General features: G+C 46.7%; 1 protein-coding gene across 17 annotated transcripts in view; it reads left to right on the top strand.

The window, feature by feature from the left end:
* SHLD1 (shieldin complex subunit 1) overlaps nt 1-20,470 on the top strand; it is a 65,276-nt gene that overhangs the window by 44,406 nt on the left and 400 nt on the right. For 3 of the 17 annotated variants that reach the window (XR_012774912.1, XR_012774898.1, XR_012774913.1), the window contains 5 exons: nt 1,388-2,474; nt 7,430-7,682; nt 11,348-11,447; nt 13,839-14,172; nt 17,600-20,249. Coding sequence is in view for 1 of the 17 variants with exons in the window: in XM_075496773.1 (XP_075352888.1) it covers nt 1,388-1,908 (521 nt within the window). In the remaining 16 variants the exon portion in view is untranslated. Of the gene's footprint in view, nt 1-1,387; nt 4,491-7,429; nt 7,683-11,347; nt 11,448-13,838; nt 14,173-17,599; nt 20,250-20,470 lie in introns of those variants that run through there. The other 14 variants (XR_012774908.1, XR_012774901.1, XR_012774909.1 and 11 more) reach the window with 14 other exon arrangements.

Consider the following 20,470-nt stretch of genomic DNA (forward strand, 5'->3'; position numbering starts at 1 on the left):
TTTGTACTGCATTGGAAATGACACATTGCAAGAGGAGAAAAAGTTCTATTTAAAATTGCAGAATCGGAGATGAAGTGAAATTGAAAAGAAAGATCAAAGATAGAAAGTAAGGGGAGGAAGAAAGAGGCAATGTACAGTATGGCTGCACAGACATCTTAATTTCATTTTAATGAATCTCTGACCACTCAGGAAGGGGACGGTAGCTCTTTGTGTACTGGGAGAGAAAGAACAGCCTTCTGCCACCGCACTGAGATTTCCTTTGAACATGGTCTCTTACCGAAATGAAGGACTGCACTCTGCTTCCTATTTCACAGAATTAGAAAAGACCAAGGTATTTTCTGAATCCCTGTGTCCTGCTTATGTAACTTGCAGATGATGGCTGTGCAACCTGTGGCTGAGCCCCTGGAAAATTTTCTTGTCAGTGACTCAGGTGTTTGGCAAACAGGCTGGCATGGTGGGCTTGGAGGTGAGATTACAGTTAGAGGCACTCCCTAGGTACCAGAGCCCAATTCAAGGTCCCTTTATGGAGGCACTTCATACTAGAAGCTGTGTGTGGCTTGCTGATCATCCTGGTCATGTCATTGCCAAGAGTTTCTGTGCTGATGCTGTATTAATTATGTGCAAGTACAAAGCATCCCCCTTGACTGAATTGGAGCAGAAGAAAACCATAGCCCTGACTGTTATCCAAAGATGTGGGTCAGCAAGGAAGGAGGAGAAGAGCGAGGCAAGAAAGAGTCCTTGGCCTTTACATAAATGTTATCTATAAAGATTCCTGCAGGATGTGGGAAGAGTGTTTAGTGCAGCTGGACTGCAAAAATAGGACTTCATGGGGAAGCACAAGGTCTCCTTTTGCAATCCCATTCCCAAACTCTGTGCAGTCACCATAACAGCATTGGTTTCGTGGCTCTAGATCTGGCTGAAAGCTGAAGGACAGGACTGCACGTTGTGCTGTAGGAATAAAATTGAGAACTATGAAAAGGGAAGAATTAGACCCAGGGACAAAGGGAGAAAAAGGAAACAGGCAGAACTGTTTCAGCTGCAAACTAGACTTTCCTGTGGGTCAGCTGTTGTCTCCAGCAGCAGCAGATTCCAATTTCCACCTCTTTGGAAGTATCACTGAGAGGAGCTAGGAGGTGTATACTACCAAGTAGGTTCAATCACTGCAGTAGGATGAGGCCTAGACAGCTATGAGATCCCCAAATACAGCCCATGTTGTATGAATCTATGCAGCAAGCCCCTCTGGCAGTCCAGCTGAGTTTAAAGCCGTACTTAGCTCGCTCTCCTGCATAGAGCCTGTTTGCCAGACTGCAGTGAGGGGGGAGAAAAAAAGATTTTGCCACAGGGATGACCTGGTGACTAATGAGTTTCATTGATCTTGTGCTTGCAGGAGAGAACAATCCACCCTCTGCAGTTCCTGCGAGCTTTTCTGCTGGAGGATCTGAGAAAGCAAACGTGAGATGTTATCTGAAAGCAGGGCTGTGTGAGCCCACTGAATGTAATGATGCTTCTCTGTCATGGATGTATGAACGTGATAGTGCAGAAGATACCAGTGTCAGGAAATCTCTTGATGGCTTCTACAAAATGTATTGCAAAAACCGGCCAGACAGATTGGCTCCCACCTATGAGGCTGCATCACAATGTCTGTCACAGAAGATTTCAGAGCTAGCAAACCGGGATGGAACAAAATATGCGTCACGTTGCCTGCAAATGGCCCAGGTGGTCTTGAACAGAGATGGGTGTAAGATCTTTCCAAACCACCCCAGTACTGCTTGTTTTTCAAAGCCAGCTGAGGGAGAAGTTGTCTTGGAAGACAGAAAGAGAACACCTGGACTCTCAGATGACGTCCTGCAATTCCTCTTGAAACAAACACGGACAGAACATAGCCCTGATGTGCCACATGAGAAGTGAGCAAGGTGCTGGTTTGTTTCTGTCATTGGAGCTTGACTTTCATTCCAAAAAGAGGTGACTTTCTTGGAAAGACACTGTTCCTCTTAGCACCTTAGCACCACCTTAGCAGAACATATTACATGGAGGGGTTCATCTGGAGCAGGCCTTGCCACCTTGGCCTCTGCAGGGCAGCACTGCATAAGGAGCATCTGTGGTCCCCATGTAACTGCTTGGGATGTGTTGACTAATTGGGATGGGTGATGGGTGATACAGTGTCTGTTGCTGGGACATCAAACATGATGATTTCTACATACCAGGCTTTTAAATTGACCCACATCCCTACTCCAGCTGAACAGTGGCCCAGCCCAAATTCAGCCCCTGTGTAGGCATGGAAGTCCAAGTGCTGTTGACTACAACAGACTGATTGAACGAGCTTGGCACGGTATGCCCCAGACCTAGGGAGGAAACTTAAGATTTTGTTCTGTATCCAACTGATACTGTAATGCCTATGCCTCCATGGGGGTGCCTGATAGCTGTGTATGTTTACCTACAGACATACGATGCCACAGATCATGACTGCAATGCGGGTGAGCTTTTCCAACAGGGAAAGTGTGTGTGTGCATGAGAGAGAGGAAATACAGCTTCTGAGCAGGTTATTTTTTTTAACAGGAGGGATTAAAAAAGAGAAAGAAAAGCTTTATTGCCTTAGTGATGTTTCTAACACTTCAAATGCACCAGCTGAGCAGAATGGTGATTTTTTCCTATCTATATGAGCTGGTTTAAGAGCAACCTGAAATACGTTCATGAGTAAGGGCTGTGCAGAGGTGTCCATAGGGAAACTGCAGAGTTGGTGCCAGCTGCCCTGGTAGCTGCCTGCTGTAAGATGCAGAGTATCTAGGAAATGCAGAGCTCACATCTCAGCATGCCCAAGACTGTGGGTCTCTTGGTTGATTCTGTAGGGGCAATGCTGCTTTCTCCAGCTCTCTCCCTACCCATTAGCCCCTGCTGATTTCTGCTACCATGGGGTCTGAGCCCAGAGGTTTCACAGAGAGGAAGCCAATCCTCATTGCTTGAGTACACCCTATTATCTTTGCTGGCACTGCACAAGACCTTGTGATTACTTTCCTGATGTGTTGATGGATGAAGGAAAATGTTCTGTGAGATGTTTGAACCATGGAGGTAGTTCCTTTCCAGTAGGGATCATCTGGCATTGCTTGGTTACAGCAAGGGTTTGCTGCTTCTAACAAGCTCTGCTGCTGTTTATACCCAGAACTTTCTTGCTCTGGCTTTAGTTGGCAAGATCACCACTGGCTGCAGTGGGAACTGGCCCAATGCACTGATTGCCCAGCTTGAGTTGTGGTGACTATTGCTTGCCCTATGACATTAAGAGGTGACCTGAAGGACTAATCCCCAGCAGTTGGTTTTGATCACTGCCACCTGGGGAATTTAAAGTGCTCTGGGTCTGATGCATCTCTATGAATTTGGCAGGCCTAATTCTCCTTTGCTTTGTGCTTGTGGAAACTGGGAGTGAATCCCAAGGAAAACAGCAGCATAAGGGATGCGGGACTGCGCTCCCTCTGTCAAAGCCTTGGTGGGAAGGGTGCTGCTGTTGTGCAAGGCTGCAATTTCAGGCCCCTCTGCTCAGCATGTGGGAGCCCTTTGAAGTGGTCAACCAGGAGCAAGCAGAGCTTCCAATCCCTCTCTGGACAGGTTGTCAGTCATTAAAGCTATGCTTTACTGACTGCAGTTATTCTTATATATGTTCTGCTCTTGAATAATGTATCAGGCTCTAGAAGAGACACTTGGGTGGGAAAAGATAGTTACGTTGTAGTCCTTACCAGGGTTGCCAGGCCCACTGCTTTGATATAGTTTCTGCTTTGTTTCACAGCTTGCCTGGGCGGCTTGCAAGTCAAAGAAACCTTCTGGAAAAATTCTGAGCTTTGTCTTCTCCAAACTTTTATTGTTAGATTTTCATTAAAATTTAGAATAAACCTAATTATTTTGTGGCAGATTTTCATATTTTAGGTGCTTACAGAAGCAGAGCAGAGCTCAGCTGGATAAATTAGGCTCCAAAATCCCATTGATTTTAATGATAACGAAACATGATAGAGTTTAGAATACCTGATCATTCCTACTGTGAAATGTACAGCTCCATTTCTGCAGAAACACTTAATTTGAGGAAGTGTTTCACTGGAATCTTATGGTTCATTCACTTTTATTAAGTTAAACAAGACTGCAGCACAGAGAATAATACTCATCACTCCTTTTCCCACTCACTGCTAATTAATTTTTTACAAACCTGTGCTGGAACCTGCTGTATGTATTTCCAAGTCTGCTGAAAGCCAAACCATTTGTATTACTCATTTCCTTGATAAACATCTCTCCTCGATTTCTTCAAGACACGGGGAGATGAATGCATCTCTCCCCTTTGCCACGTGTTCCAAGCAAGACTCACCAATTGCTTTGAACAGGCTGTATGTGAAAGAAGCACAGTCCTATTTGGCATTTTATGATGGTACATAGAAGAAATTGTAATAATGAATATTACCTCTGGTAAGCAATAGCACAGGGGGCCTAACATGTCTGTTTGAATTTCTTAAGCTAAGATGTGTTGCTTCAAATCAACTGAGTTGGATTTCTTTTTTCCTCTTACTTTTGTGAGTTCTTTGCTTTTTTTGTGTGTTGCATTTGTGACTTTTCTCGGCGTAATAGCGGGGAATCTACCATGTTCTGGATCCACTAAACTACTCTTCCACAGACTACTTCACCCGCTTCTTGCAATGGAGTCTTCATAAAAGTAGAAGCAGCTTTCAAGGAGTGATGAACTTAAAATGTGTAGGGCTGCAAGGATTCTGTGTCAAACCAGTCCTCAGCACTGCAGAGTGGGACGGCTGTGTAACAAGGCCAATGTGCCTCCCACCACTGCAGACACAGCCACGAGTGCCTTGTCTTCTGCTGCCAGTTGTAGAGGCACAAACTTAGCCAGAGCTGCTGCCCACCACAAACAACAGTGTCCAGCCAGTGATGGAAGAGAGGAGGAGGACAGATCCCAGGAAGAGTGAGAGCACAGGGAGGAGGAGGAGGGATTTGGCAGGGGGAAAACTGCCCCAGGAGCATAGGTGGGTGAGTAGGTGCCTCAGATTGAACTTTTGGGCAGCTGCTCTCCTGGATGTTGCCCCCCCCCCCCCAGCCACTCACCCGCAGGGTAAGGAGGCAGCCCTTCCCTGGGGCAGCAAGGCTGTCCCAACAGGGCAGAGTGCTCCCAGGCTCCTTCCCCTGCCAGTTTAAATGCAGCTTGATAGCACTTCTGTCCTGTTGCTGTCCCCACCATCACCCCTCCGCCAACCTCCCGTTCCTTTCTATCTTTCATGATGGTGCTAATGAGATCCCTGGAGGAGTTTTCCCTTTAAAATGAAACAGACCTCTCTGACCCCAAAGAGCCTGATGTCAGTCAGCAACAGAGCAATGAACCCCCGTACAACCACTTAAGGTCTCTCTTTTGGAGTCCTCCTGTCTCCTGGCTCAGTGGCTTCTTTGCTGCTTTACTCCCTCTGGCAGGAAGACGTGGGCCTTTGTGGATGTTTTCCACCCACTGGTTTGTCCACTGAAGGGGTGGTTTGCAGTCGTGATGTTGCTCACTGACTGGGGAAGCCATTCATTCTCCAGTGTGGATGTGTTCAAGGAAGCATGGAGGGAAAGAGGAAGGGATGTACAGAAGGTGACGGCATATGGGCAAAGAAGAATGAAAAAAGGACAGTTGAGATCTCAAAGGTTCCTAGCTAATGCGGTTACTGCAGTACAGCCATGCTGCTTGCACCAGTTTTAGTATTTGATCTTCAGCATTTCAGTTTGGAGATAGCTTACTCTGCCAGCCCAGCTGCTGAGACCTCTCATCTGTTCCCTTTCCACACTGGCCAGATCCCAGCATGGGTGTTTGCGTTTCATGCACATCAGATTCTCTGCTGCAGTTTCACATGGGGCTGCTACTCCTGCCTTGCTGCCCCTGGCAGACTGGCACAGCTGCTGTGCTCTGCAGGTGTTGCCAGCAAAGGCAGTGGAAATCTGGCTGCTGACTTTAACCAGAGGAGGAGGAGGCCCTGCTGGCCCAGCTGGCTGCAAATTATGGCCAAGATCTTTGGACTTGGTGAAATCTTTCTTTGCAAATAGATTTATACTGGGACTGTCTGGGTTTAGGTTGCTGTCCTTGAGTCATTGTGAAACTAATACATCTGGCTTCTTGGTGGTTCTGCTTGATGTGTTGCTTGCTTGCTTTTATGGCAGGGGTGTTGTACGTATGCTGGAGGGCACACAAAATATGCTGGAGCAGACCCTCAGCTGCTCCCCCAGCTACTCAAGTTAATGGTGCTAGGGGAAAAAAAGGAGTTGAGATGAGGATGCAGATCATTTCTGTAGTAAATATATCCGCGGGTGCTGGTCTGTCAGAATCAGAGAAAAGCATCCTGCAGGCAAAAATGGTGGAGAAAGGTAATACCAACTGCTTCAGCAATAGATAGAGCTGGAAAAAACAAATGTGCTCTTGAATGTGCTATCAGTAATTACAGTAACAGTACTAGCCTCTCCCTGCTAGCTTGCATTGCTTAACCACCACAGATCTGGCATGGCTACAAGGGCGTTGATACTGATGGATGTAGGGAGCTATTGGTAAGGATGTACAGGGAGGAAGGAAGGTCTTCAGTGTGAATCAGATGTTGTTGCTTATAATTTTTCACCAACATTTATGCTGTTCCACACAGTTAAATATGAGTTGCTGTGCAAAACCTTTTAACTGCCATTTTAAGGGAAATAACCTCCCAGAAAGAGAGAGCTGGAGAAGTCAGAGGACTGCATCTGAATCCCTTCAGTTGCTGTATTAAGTTTGGTGATGAATTGGTCTGTGCTTTGAGTTAGCTCTAAAACCACCTGGTCTCCTAGGCAGATTTACAAAAAAAAAAAAAAAAGCATCAAACAGACCCAAAAGAAAGGTCAGAGCAAATTATGAGGTTCCTGTTCTTTAGGAGAATGCTGCTGCTACTGATGTTTGAGAGGTACCTGCTGGGTTTGTCCTAATGGAGTCTAGAGAAGTCCTAATGGACTCTAGTCTGACCCTAGATTAGCCCCAGAGCCAGACATGGCCTTCCCCACTCATAACAAATGTGAGGTATCTGCCTGGACCCCCTCTTCGGGGCTGTGAGGAGAAAGGGTGCACACAGGGTGCTCCTCCTGGGGCCTGGAAAAACCTGAGCTGCCATCTTTTTATCTGCTTTTTGAATGAGATTTAGAAAACATTCGAGAGAGTAACTGTTCATTTGTTGTTGAGGGTTTTAAATGATGGCAAAATGAGGCAATCTTAGTTTGGAAGGTGCATGTCCACGCAGGAAATTAATCTGGGGTCCCACTGTGGGGGGGATCATGCTGCTTCTGTACACACCGGGGGCCAGGGGGGAGGCGAGGCACCTCTGGAGAGGTCATGCTTCTGCTTCAGCTCCTCCGGGCTCTTGGGGCTGGTGAGCCACCGCCTTTAACATCCCAGTTTTCTTATTAGAAATTTCTGATGCAGCAAGAAGAGGGATAAGAGGACTCATTACTCTTCAGCCCTTTAGAAAATGAGATGCAAGCAATGACAAAACAGAGACTAGGCGGCTGCTGAAAGAGCATGAAGATAGATACCAGCAGAGGAGAGCATGAAACTGTTCGATTTTAAGGAGCAATATAGGCAGAACAGACTGGATGCAGCTGAAAAATTTGGATTATGACTCACATCTACAAATCTTGGCTGGCATCTCCCAGAGGACGTGGTAAGCTCTGCACTACCAAAACACGCAGTCTTTTGAAAAGTTTGTGCCCCTCACGGTCAGGAGCACCTGTAGTTCTGTGCACTGCTCTGCTCACTTCCAGGTACAATACTCAGCTCATGCCAATAAGCCTGCCAAAAATAGATGTGTGTCTCACACTGAGACAGAAGGAAGGGCAAAGACAGAGCCCCTTGGAATAAACATCTCTGGAGCAGGTGATAAATTTGACGCAGGTCTTGTCTAGAGGAGAGGGTTTTTTTTCTTAACTGTATTTGGTTTCTTTGGACTATGCATCTGATTCCTATGTCTGTGCTGATTTGCATGGTAGGTGATTGAGAGGCTAAGTTTTGAGGAAGGGTAAATTACCTACAAGGAAGATGGATAGGGGATAACTCTCAGTTCAGCACTTCTTTAGGTGGGTGGTAATCTGGCATCCTGGGATGTGGTTTGGAAATCATTGGCCAAAGGGATTCTCTTTGCATGGTTAGAAATGCTACTGCAAAGCACTTCTAGGTTCACTGCTTTCACAGACAGAGCCCCCACACTTACTGCAAAATGAAGGAGAGGAAACTTGTGGCCTTTGCGAATAAAACCAGAAATTATGTGCTTGGGGCGCCTTCCTAGAAAACAAATGAAAGTTCATGAAGCTTGAAATTCCCTCCTGGGATGGGAGGGAATCTATATCTAGGATATCTAAGTTCAGATAGTTGTAGCAGTTACATATAGAAAGGCCTTGCACTGTGGTTATTTTTCACCCCTTGTGAAGTCAAAGACATGAATCGACCCATGCTCTTACTCCAAAGGCCCAATGCTTTTGAAGTGACCTAATTGTCCCTCTGCCCTATCCCTATGCATAGAAAAGGATGAACGCTGCCATGCAAATGTTCCTGCCCTTAGACATATCTGGTCCTAATGTTCATGTCCCAGCTTTGCTGGTGCCATGACCCCGATACACTGCTGAGTTTACACTATCTGGGTATCTGTTACTATGCAAAATATTTGCCTTCTCCTGTCATGTTGCTGTTCCCTGAATTTCAAGTATTTCATTAATTTTCAGCCCTGTTGCCTTTTGGGTGGGTTTTTTTTGCCTTCCGTGACTGGAAGAAGCCACAGAAACAGTCAGAGGCTTGTTAGTTTTGATCTAACTCTGCTTAGCTGCCCTTGGAAGGACTGAAATAGTGGCCTGGAAGTATGGCCATCCATGGGTGAATAGATGATGGCTCCTTCCAGGTAAAGAACACTTTTTTCTGGGTGTTTAAGTACCAAGAGTGGTACAAGGCCCTCACGGAAATGTCCCATGTTCTGTACATTTCTCCCCAGCCTGTGCAATAATCTCTGAGAAATTGCATTTCCTTTTGAGGGGGTGAAGTGCTTTTCTCTCTGCCTGGCTTGCACTTGACTTAGCTTTGACGCTTCCGTGGTTTCAGCACTTGGCAAAGCGCAAATCATCTTCTTCTCAGAGGCCCTTTGCTGTTGCTTTCTCTCCATTTGCTTTGTTTGCTTCTGTGACCCACCCCATAATTTTATTTTTTCTCCACTGCATTATTTAAGACAGGAAATAACCTGTTTCCCTGGAGGCAAGGAATCAGGTGATGCCAGACCACTTTGTACCCTAATATGCTCCACCACCGTGAGCTCAGTAGACAGCTGGGCTGCTTTGGTTCAGGTTTCAAAAGCAGACTTAGCTGTAACCACTGAACGTTTAGCCACTGGGCAAAAAAATGCACCCGAAGTTATAGTCTCCTTGAAACTCTCCTGCCAGTTGTTGCCTGTGCTGTGTGCACACTCTGGGCAGGATGGCTTTCAAGTGGCACCTTTGCGCAGTAGGAAACATCCCTCCAACTTGTTGTTTTTCCCTTGCTCTAGGCCAAGCACAACTTGCTGCTCAGCAGGGCTGGCTGTGTGATCCCAGGGCAGAGATGCCTGTCAGGGTGATCCCAGGTGCTCTCAGCACCCTCCTGCCCTCTGCTTCCTGCCCTCTTCCAGAGCTGTAGGAGGGAATTTTCCCAGCTTTCCCTGAATCATGCTGCTGCGGCTTTGGCAATTTGCACAGAAAGGAGAGCAGGGACTCTTGATTCCTGTTATGAAGGTTGCACACACACAAGTCACATTTGTTTCTTCACTTGTTGCAATGACCCCTGCCTGAAGCAGTGAAGGTGTCTCCTCTGCAGCCCTTGTTCCATCCACCCACCTCCCCTCCATCTCCCGGTGTGAGCCCCTGCAGCTGTGTGCCCTGCGCCATCCCAGAGCTATTCCCAGGAAGCTGTGCCTGAGCTTTGGGCTTCCCACAACCCCGCTGTCACCTCTGTTCATCTGCCTGTGCGCTTTGGTAGCATGTGGCAGCTGCTTTTGCAAAGGCATTTGGTGCCTTCCACTGCAGAACAAATCCAAAGGTTTTTTTCCTTGTGCTTGTTCAAGAAAGTGTCCTGACTCAGAGCAGAGGAGCAGTGCTCCGAGCCTGGGTTAGGACAACACCTAAAACCCACAACACTCTTCAGGGCTGTGGGTATACAAGATCCCGCAAGATCTTCAAGTGAAATGTGTAAGTGAAGTAAAAGATGGGGAATAACATCAGCCCCATAAGGTATGACAAGCAAGGCCAAAATTGATCCATCGTTGCCGAGTAGGAGGAACACAGGACATGATGAGGACTTGACAGCCAGTGCCAGAGGGGTTTCCCTGCTGTGTGGCCCAGATCCAAAGCCCACCCGAGGTCCGTTAGAGATGTGTACACTTTGGCTTGGGTATTTTCCAGCTGGACCAGCGTCCCTCAGCATCTCAGAGGGGTGACTCACACTGCTGCAGGCACAAAGCTCCCTGCCCAGGCACACCAGCTGCCTGAGTTGCCTTGGGGCTCATCTTCAGACTAAGTCTGGCAGGCAGCGAGCACTGCCTCTCTGTTCCCAGAATGAACCTTATATAAATGCCTGATCCAAACTATTTTGTCATCCTTGACAAATCCTCCTGCTATTAAGTCATTCCCCACTTTCCTCAGCTCAGAGCTCCTCCAGGATATTTGGTATCGATGGCTTTGCTGATGCCTACTCCGACAGAATTTTTATTTTCCCTCCCACACAATTGCTGGTGGGAGGCACTGATTCATGCCAACGACCTGCCCGATCCTGGAGCTGAAAGGCAGCCAGGGAGAGAGCTGAGCTCCTGCAGCAGGCAGGTGCCAGAGCAGATCCTCATCAGGCATCAGTGAAGTAGCTCCCAGCCTATGAATGGAGCCTGGACCATTTACACCAGTGGAGGATCTTTCCCCAGGAGTCTGAGGTGTTCTGGTATGTGTGGGTATATCAGGACATATGGTTGCTAAAATCAGTGTATAACAGGCAGTATACATCCTATATAAATGTGTCTATTTCATTACTGAGCGTAGGTGATTTTGTGTGGGGCATATGTTTTCCCACAACACAAAAGTTCATTTTAAAAATACCCTGTTCTGTAGGCTTTCCCTAATGACTATTTTTCCCCACACATCTATTAGCCAACAACATATGCCAGCATTTCTTCCTTAAAAGTTAAAACTGGCACATAGCACACAGAGCATGAAATAATAAGATGTGATTAAGACAGTAGCTGGAGCTAACCAAAGCCAGAAAACTCATGGCTGAAAGGTCAAACCTTTATTTAAATTGCCTTTGCAATGGTCTATTTATTTGCAGGTGCTGTGAATTAAGAGGGAAAGTCTTGTAATGAAAGAACATCTGGCATGGAAAATCTCACCTTAGTTCAAGCTGAACAAAGTTTCACTCACACTAGAAGGTAGGTTCTTGTAATGGGAAATGTCGGTCAACCTCAGGGCAGGTAACACTATCCAGCATTATCTGTAATGACAGCATTTCTGGTGAGAAGCAGTACATGGGCCAGGAATGCTGCTAAATGGGGATAAAATCAGCACCTCCTGCCAGGGAAACAGGATTATTCTGTGATTAAGGATACTGAGGTGGGGATAGGGGCGATCAGTGCTCTGCCCTGCAATGCATTTTCAGTGTGACCTTCACAAATTGGTTTGTTCTGAGTTCCCGCCAGCTTGTTCTGGGTATCTGAGAGCTTTGAAGAGACTGAGAGGACAGTGCATTTACACCCACATCTTTGCCTAACGGCAAATCCCCTAAAAAGGCTGCAGTTAGAGGATGAAATAATATGGTTTTGTGTCTGTGATCCAGGCCCCCTTGTTTAAGAAGCGACTCAGCATGTGCTCTGTGAGGCTGGTGTGTTTTCACATCCTTGTCCCCTTGGCCTCCCTGGGTCTGGGGCGTCCCTGAAGGAGCATCACTGCTCTGGGCATAGGCTGGGGGCCAAGAGAGTCAGGGCACAGCTGAAGGTGGCTGTGGAATAACTGTCTACATATTCTCAAAGCACTTCTTCCCTCCACGGGATGGCTGGATCTATAGGGGAGTTGCTTTGGTTTGTTTTTTTGGGGGGGAGGGGGGTGTGATCTGAGTTCTCACTTTGGTATGGAAATGTTGGTCTTAGGTTTGAGACGTATTGGTGCTAGAAGCAGAAAGAGGTGCCCACGAGGCAAGTACCATGTGGAGTGATGAGAAATGTGTGTGTGTAGACAAGTCCCACATCTAGGTTTTTGTCTCCCTGGGTGTTAATGCTGGTTGTCTGGTGTTCAAGAATAAACTTGTTGCACAAGTTTGAATTACTGAGAAAAAAAAGTCTTCTGGGATGAGGAGACACAGACTGTGGCTAAGAGCTATTTTGAAGGCTGGGGGAGTCTTTCCAGAGGCAGGAGTGGATCAGCCTCAGAATTCAGTGGTGTGCTGGACAAGCGTAAAAACGATTTTTGGGCCCCTTCCTCCTGTTCCCACTACCATGGGGTGCCTCTGTGGTGCTGGTACTCAATGAGAGGAGATGGTATCAGTGCCTATACGAGGCACTGCCACGAGGAGAAAGAAATGAAGCTGCTAAGCACAGATGCTTCTTGTTCAGTGTTTGAGTGCAGCAAGCATCTTTGACAGCCATGTCCTCTGAGCAAGGAATGAGGCTGCTAATGTTATTAAGGCAGAACCAGCCCCGCTTGCAAGGCCCTGGCAAGGGTGGCAGGTCATGATAGGGATCTACTGTGTGATTGCCCTTTTGGGGCTGGGGGCAAGGGAGGGGCTGATGCCCTTAGCAAGGAGGGATTGGCTATTTTTGGCAGCAATATCCATCAGGCTGCAACCAAGAGTAGCCTGTGGGCTGGTGTGGTCCCAGGCTGTCCTCAGGGCTGCTCAGCCTGGGTGGGACAGTCACCCATACACGCTGGCTGGGCAGCATCGGGTGCTCCTAACCTTGAATGAAAGTGTCCTATTAACTTTGTTCCCAGTGTAAGTTTGCCACACTTGACCCATTTGAGCTGAAATATCCCCCCTGAGGCGGCCACCTGACACAGGTCTGCATGACGTAGGAGATGTGCAGGAACTGTCTCTTCCCAAAGCCAGAGCATGACACTTTGCAGGCTCAGTATGCCTTGTGTGAGAGCTGGCGAAGCTAGCCACTATGGCTTGCTCTTTCCCATGTCCAGGGTAGCAGAGGTCTCTTTCAGGGTCACTTTTTCTGCTTTTCCCTCTGCATCACCTCTCCACCCCCAGGGTTACAACTGGATGCTGGGCCTTTCATCAGGGCTTGCACCAGCACGTATCTTTTTTTCCTCCCAGAGTGTTTAAAATGCTTTCTGCTCAGCCTTTCAAACATCACATGGAGTGGCTGGACTGAGTCACCCCCGAGTGCCTCCTGTCTGAGCATGGCCAGCACTGGCTGCCAGCAGAAAGGCTGAGGAAACCCTGGGGCATTGCTTAAGGCTGAGATACAGGGCCAAGCCCAAGGGAGCAGGCATGGCCACTGATTGGAAATCCAGACAGATTGTGCCAAGGAGTATGTCCTACACTTGCTTTTTCAAGAGACAGGCCTGAGGACCAGGTAGTGCCCAACACAACTGGCAGCAAAGGTGCTAAGGACCTCAGGGAGAGCTGGCATCACTCCCTGCCCATGGGAGCTGGGCTCCCAGCTGGTCAAGGCCACCTTTGCAAGGTCTGGAGAGGGAAGTTGTGGCAGGTTCCCACATTAGTACCCCGGGATAACAGGTTATGGCTCTTGGCATCTGCTGGTTTCCACCTTGTGAGGACATTTAATCTTGAAAGAGCTTTTTTCTATACTCGCTGGCAGGCTGTGTGCTGGCTCTACATCCCTGGCTGGGGGCCTGCAGCACATTGCAAGGGGTTTTGGCTGGAAAGCTGCAGAGGCAGACATGTGTGATGCGTTTTTGAATGTCAGCAAAGATGCCCATCGCTCTCTGCCTGGTACTGCCCGTATGCTGCCAGGTGCCAGCTGCAGTGAACCTCCGCTGCTTGCAGTAAGTGGTGCTCCTTGAACATTGGTACTTCTCCAGGGAGTGCAATGGGAACCCAATATCCGCTCTCTGGCAGCCACAAATTCATAAACTTCTCATCGAGACCAGCTAGATGGATAGGATGGTGAATGAGTGCCAGGCAGTGTGGAGGTGAGTTTCTGCCAGATCATGCTCCTCTCCCTGATTAGGGAGAGATCTTTGGAGAAGGGACAGAGCGGTGGCCCTGGTGTGGGGCCACGGGATCCATGTGTAGCATCTGTGCTTGGAACTTTGGTAGGCCAGTGCTGCCTGGCTTGTTTGGACAGAGGTGGCAAACCCAGAAGGTTTGTGGCCATCCGTGTTTGAAGAGAAGGACCTAAATTAATGTTACTGGCAGATGGATAGAGAAGAGACCCAAATTAATGCCTCCTTGAGGGAAAGACGATTAAGTCAGCTCGTGTCCATCCTGCCAGCCAGTCACTCGGCACTTGTCCTGTCAGCCCGTCAGTACTTGCACAGCTCCAGACTGCACCATGCCCAACCAAAATGGTTGCAACAAGAGGGAGGGAGGTGGGGACAGGGAAGTGGAGCAGGTGGGTGGCCAGGCTAGGATGCAGGAGCAAGGTGGGATCCCTGGGGAGAAAGGGGACACATTCAAAATCATTGAATTCATGTGTCATTAATTCTATCTCTTGCAGAATAGCTCTTCTACTCTGAAAAGATTCTGATTATCCTTGAGAGGCTGCTTTCTTGGTTATTGCAGGGTTGGAGGGAAGGTTTAGGTTGCATTTGAAAGCCTTCGCTTTTGGGGAGCCAAACTCTGGACACTCCTCCTCCAAGAAGAAGTAGTTACTGCCACTTGGCTTGCAGAGCCGCTATCTGTTGGGCTTTTTCCCACTGATCGTTCTCACTCCCAGATGCTCATTCCTACTGATTTATGTATTATGGTGGCTGCTTTTCCAGAGGCTGGGGGGATTGTGGTCCCGGCTGCCACGCTGCAGTGGCAGGGAGGGTGTTTTGCAAAACATCACATCAGCGCTGAAACGTGGTTCCTCTGCTTCCTCTGCCTCACTGTTGGGGTGAATTATCTGAGGACCTTGGAGTTGTAATGGGGGAGAGGAGACTGGAAAAAACTCAGGAGCAGAAGGATGGTGGTGTCCAGTGAACAGGGGGGTTGCATGTGAGGAAGGCGACATCCCCAACAGTCCCTACCTTGTCCATATGGCATTTTGCAGAGGAATTATAACTACCATTTGCCTCTGGAAAATTGTCCCTACATCACAAATATAGGTAGCTATCGTCTTACCCAGGAGGGAATGCCTGAAAACTCGTGTGTCTACAGCAAAGCCTAAAATGACAGGCCAGGGATGTGCTCTCTGGTCCTGGCTGTCACCTGGTATCATTTGAATGTAGTCTCTGAAGTGGATGGAACTAGGCAAATTTACACTGACGGAGATTCTGCCAGGTATTTTCAGTTCCCAAGGCTGCCTTTAAACGTAAGCCTCTTAAGCCTTTTTTATAAGCACACAGCATTTCACAAAGAGGGCCTAAAAGTCTTAAAATCAGGGTGTGCAAAAGAAAAAAAGGATTTTCTAGTGGGAAGAGGTCTTAGCAAAAACTCCTCTTGCGTTTTGCAGGGTTTGCTTTCTCTTTCATAGCGTCTTTTTGCAGCTGGGTTTTTAGTGCCAGTGGTGATTGAAAAGAGGTGATTGAAAATTTCTTTGGCGATTCCTTTTGCTGTGTGAGTACTGGTGTAATGAAATAGATTTCTCAGCACTGGGTTTTCAGTCTGGAATTATGTGCAAGGGCATAATGGGATTTTTTTTTCAGTACATACTTTGTTCAGCAATAAAAAGCTCCGTTTGAAATTGTTACAGTCTGTTGCAGAAATCTATATATTTTTATCTTACAAAATTGAAATTTGCCTCTGAAATTTCCGTGACACTATCAACCACAGAACAATATTGTTCTTACCAAACAGAACCCTTGCTGAGAGTCAAACTGCTATAAATATTTAAAGAAATTAATTACTAAGTAAGCCAGACTAGTGCCCCAGTCTGTAAATATTAAATGGAACATACACAGTTGACAAAATGCAGGCAGAAACACTGAATGGGGCCGTTTCATTGCCTAAATGAAATAATTTGCAGTGCAAAGGCAACTGTAAAAGTAATTTTTGCTTAATGGCAAGCAGCACTCAAAATACAAGGGCTTAAGTCAGCATTTTGCTTGCTGAAAAAAATTTCCATCCTGTTTTACAGTCTACTGCACAAGCCCCAAACTCCTTCACCAGTGAGGTTACCAGCGTGGTTAATTGCGTACTTTAAAAAAAATGTTGGAGGGGTTGGGGAGGGGTTTTTTTTGTGGGGGTTTTTTTTGGAGGTGGTAGATCTAGGTGTGCACCTCCACTGTGCCCAGGCCGGAAGGTGAGATGCCCCCAGCTCTCAGGCTGCTCTCTGGGCGTCAGCTGCCTGCGAGCTCCGGTCCTGCAGCGATACTGAGCATCTGAAAGCCGAGCTGGGGGAGACATGCTGGTGGCTTTCAGGGGTGCTATTGCTCTTTGTCCAGGACTCATCTCTGGTGAGGAGGGTGTTGGGGTGCTGTTAACTCCCCCCTTGCAGAGAAGGAGGTGTCTGGGGCTGCGGAGGTTGCTCCTGTTGTCAGCAAGGCAATTTCATTACAGCTGAGGCTAGGAGAGGATTTAGTCATAGCTAGATTCATAAAGCCATGAGTAATCATGTAAGGGGTCCTGTGGATCCAAAGCTGCATTTTAGCTTGATGATCGGTTCATCTGGAGTGGCAGGTTTTGACTGGGACTCCAGCATATCATTTTCTGACAGCAAATCAGGAATTTATACCAAGGTGAGAAGTGGCAGCACAGATAATAGGAAGAGACTTGTAACTAAAAATCCCAGCGATGCAATGGTATTTAGGCAAATTCCTGCTTCCTCTTGTAGGAGGGCAGGAAACGTGAATGTTGTTTCACATCAATGTTATCTTTCCCACGGATGCTATACCAGTGTAATTGCAAGAGCTAAGTTGCATTTACTGCCTGGAGCAAGCAAGGTTGTCGAGTTGCTGTCAGGGAAGGACCTAGGAAGTAGCACTGCTTTTTAGTGGTAATCATGCTGACAGCGCAGTATGGAAAAACTGTCCTTCATTCTGTAGGCCCCAAAGTCTGCTTTTTATTTATGTATTTATTTTTGTATTGCAGCATAATCTAGTTTTCTCCTATCTGAGCTGACAAACACTGAAGGAGGAATGGCTGGGGGGGGGTGGAGATAGTTGTGTGTGTGAGCAGCATATGTGAAGATGTGGAAAACGTGGGATGTCAGGGAAATGGTTGTGTTCAGACTTGGTCTTCCCTCTCTCACTTACCTGTGTTTTGGGTTTGGCTTGGTTTTGGGGTTTTTTTTCTTCATTCTGGTGATATCTTTACAGCTTCTGTAGCCTGTGAGTGTATCCAGAGACCCTGAAGATTTGTATCAGCTGGCATAGGGCTTTTTCCAGAAGACCGTAGCAGAGTCTGTGCATATATTTTTAATATCCCTTAACAGTTACTACACGTCTTATGGGCATATTTTAAACCTCTTTTCAGTTTGGCCATATAACACTTGACCTTATTTCTGTGGTATATATATATATATACCACTGAAGAGCTGGAGCCAGAAGGATCCTGCATGGAAGAGAAGAGGGTTACAAGTGAGCAAAATCTTCTTTTTTTTAAAGAAGACCGAGAAAGACAATTCAAGAAGAGTCAACCTGAACTTTTAAGGTTCTGAAGCAGAAATATCCTGTAGATTTTGTAGATTTTCTTTGAAGAAAGTCTTTGAGACTAAAGACTAGCAGTTGTTTCTAGCAGTTGTTTCTGTACTGCCTAAAAGCACGTGGCATGAACAAAACCAGACTGTGTGAGGTATGATATAAATATAGAAAGGAAAAAAAGATAGGTGCCCATGCTACAGAAATTACACATCTGTACCACACAGGGTCTGTTGACAGCTCCTCTGTCTCTCAAATGGAGTTCAGTTTGCTGGACAGTTCATTGATACCACGCGCTGAGGCCACACGCAGTGACAGGCATGTTTAACTTTCAGGGGAAAAGTGACCCAAAAATACTTCAGTGGAGGCAAAAGATGTGCATTTTAGATTTAAATTGGAAGCTGGTTATTGTGTCAATACAGAATTAGGCGTTGCTCAACAATCTCAGTGCATTAAGGTGATTTGCATCCCATGGACTCAGTTCTACTATGAGGGTACATTTTTTATCACTGTTGGGTTTTGGATGACAGAGAGGCTAAACCAAAATGTGCAGACTGACCACCCATTACAAGTAACAAACTGTACCAGCCCAATCCACCCAAGCACAGGCTGCTGCAGCGTGTGCTTAGAAGCATTTTGCCTTATCTAATAGAAGTATCATTTCATCTCCCATGGATTCAGCTCAAGCAGACGCTGTTCCTGATACCTCTGTCCCTGTCATTTGTCAGATCCTCCCGTAGCTCGTCAAGCAAGCTCCATTCATCAGCATCACTGCAGGTGCCTGATACAGCATAAATAGTCTTTGCTCAATAAGAAGGAGGAGGTCTGAGTGTGGTCCTGGCTGCCAGCTCTCACAGAGGCTTTGGCTGGAGGCGTGCAAAGATTTTGGGGTGTATACAGGCATATGCACCCCTGAAGGTTTGTCCCTTCTGCTTTGCCAGGCACCCTGTGCAGTGCAGACGAGATACAGCTGAGCACTGGCCTGTTCCCTCTCCAGTGGATGTGTCTGATAGATTTTAACTCCTCTGAAGTCTGTTACCATACGAACAGGGAGATGAGCTGGCTACCTGATCCTGCCTCACTGTAGAGCCACTAAGATGATAATTGAATTCCTGGGGCATGGTTCAACTACATGTTGCACCAGCTCTAAGCCACTCTAACAGTTGGTCTTAGTGAGTTATGGGTAAATATATATATGGTAATGTATGATGACAGCAAAGCATATGCATCTGTGCAACCCCAATGCATTATGTTGCAACTGGCATTGCATATGTGTAGACCTCTGGAAGGATTTTTGCTACCATTAGTGAAGCTGGATAGATGGTGTCCCTTGAGGTGCTGGCTTTTCAGATTTGATCAGTGTTTTTCTCCAGATCCATCCCCTTAGCACCTTCTGAATGAAAGAGATGAGTTTGTTCATGAAATGGGCTGCAGGATTTTCATTCCATGAAAACTAATTGGCATCCAAGAATGAAGATAATCCCACTAGCACATCTAATTAGAGAAGAGCAATCCTTATATTCCCTGAGCAGTCTCCTCTCAATTTAAAAGGAGCTCAGACACAGAAACTCGCTTGTCATCCTTTGAAGTTCTAGCTTCTAGCATGAGCCAAACGTGTATTTTTTTTTAAGTGTTTGTATTTGAGAGAATCCAGCAGGATAAATACTGTTTATTCATAGAGCGATAGATTGTCACAACATTTGAGGGGTGTATGTCACTGCAATCAAAGTTCTGACACATCTGAGAAGGGAGGTTGGGGTGTGCCACTCACAACCAATCGAGTGAAATATGCCACCGCCTGCTGTAATCCTGACTTAAAGCAGTCACATCTCTTTCCTAACCTGAGGGGAAGCTCGTGCCAGCTGATACCTGGCTGTAAAAGTCTGTGTGAAGCGACATTGTTTTGCAAATACAGGCTGACTGAATTAACTGCAGGCAAAATGCTTGGATTTTCTCTGGTTTTCCAGCACTGGCAGAAAAGTCTGTGGGAATCATGTTTTGAAATCCTACCCTTGGGTGCTGAAGAGGGAATTAGATATACTCCATCCAGTTGTGCCCTGCTCCTGTCACAGACCTCTTGGGTAACCTCCTGCAAAACTTGCAAATCTTTGTAACCTTGATTCTGATCAAATCTGAAGGCGTTAACATGTGCTCCCAGTAGACCCTGATATAACTGATGGCAAAACATGTCCCAGCAGTGCTTTAACATCTTCTCTCATCAACAGCAAATACAGGTCTTCTTGATTCTTTGGGATCAGCCCACACAATGCTGAGGTGAGGGAGAGTTTCAGAGAAATCCTACAAGTCAAATATAAATAAACAAACCAGTGCAGAGAAAACGTCTGTGAAGATGCAGTGCAAGGGATGGATCAGAAGCCACATGAGGCAGGGGTGCGGGACTGCTTAATCTCAGCTGTGTCTTTTGCAGCAAGAAGGCTTCTGGAGTGGTGGTTGTACCGACTATCAACAGGACTCGTGCGATACAGGTACTTAGTATGAATACCTCATAGATACTAAAATAGCTGGGTATTTTTATTCAGCATCTTTGTATCACTTGCCCCTTTTGACTGTCATGTCCAAGATAAGTATAGCCAAACAAATGCTGGAGTAGAGCAGTTACACAAGGATAACCAGAGTGCTATTTATATGCCTGGGGAAGCAGAGACGTGGCAAATGTTTCACCTAAAATTCTTTCTTGTGAGCAGCT

Source organism: Mycteria americana, chromosome 3, assembly GCF_035582795.1.
Source record: "Mycteria americana isolate JAX WOST 10 ecotype Jacksonville Zoo and Gardens chromosome 3, USCA_MyAme_1.0, whole genome shotgun sequence".
Lineage (NCBI taxonomy): Eukaryota > Metazoa > Chordata > Aves > Ciconiiformes > Ciconiidae > Mycteria > Mycteria americana.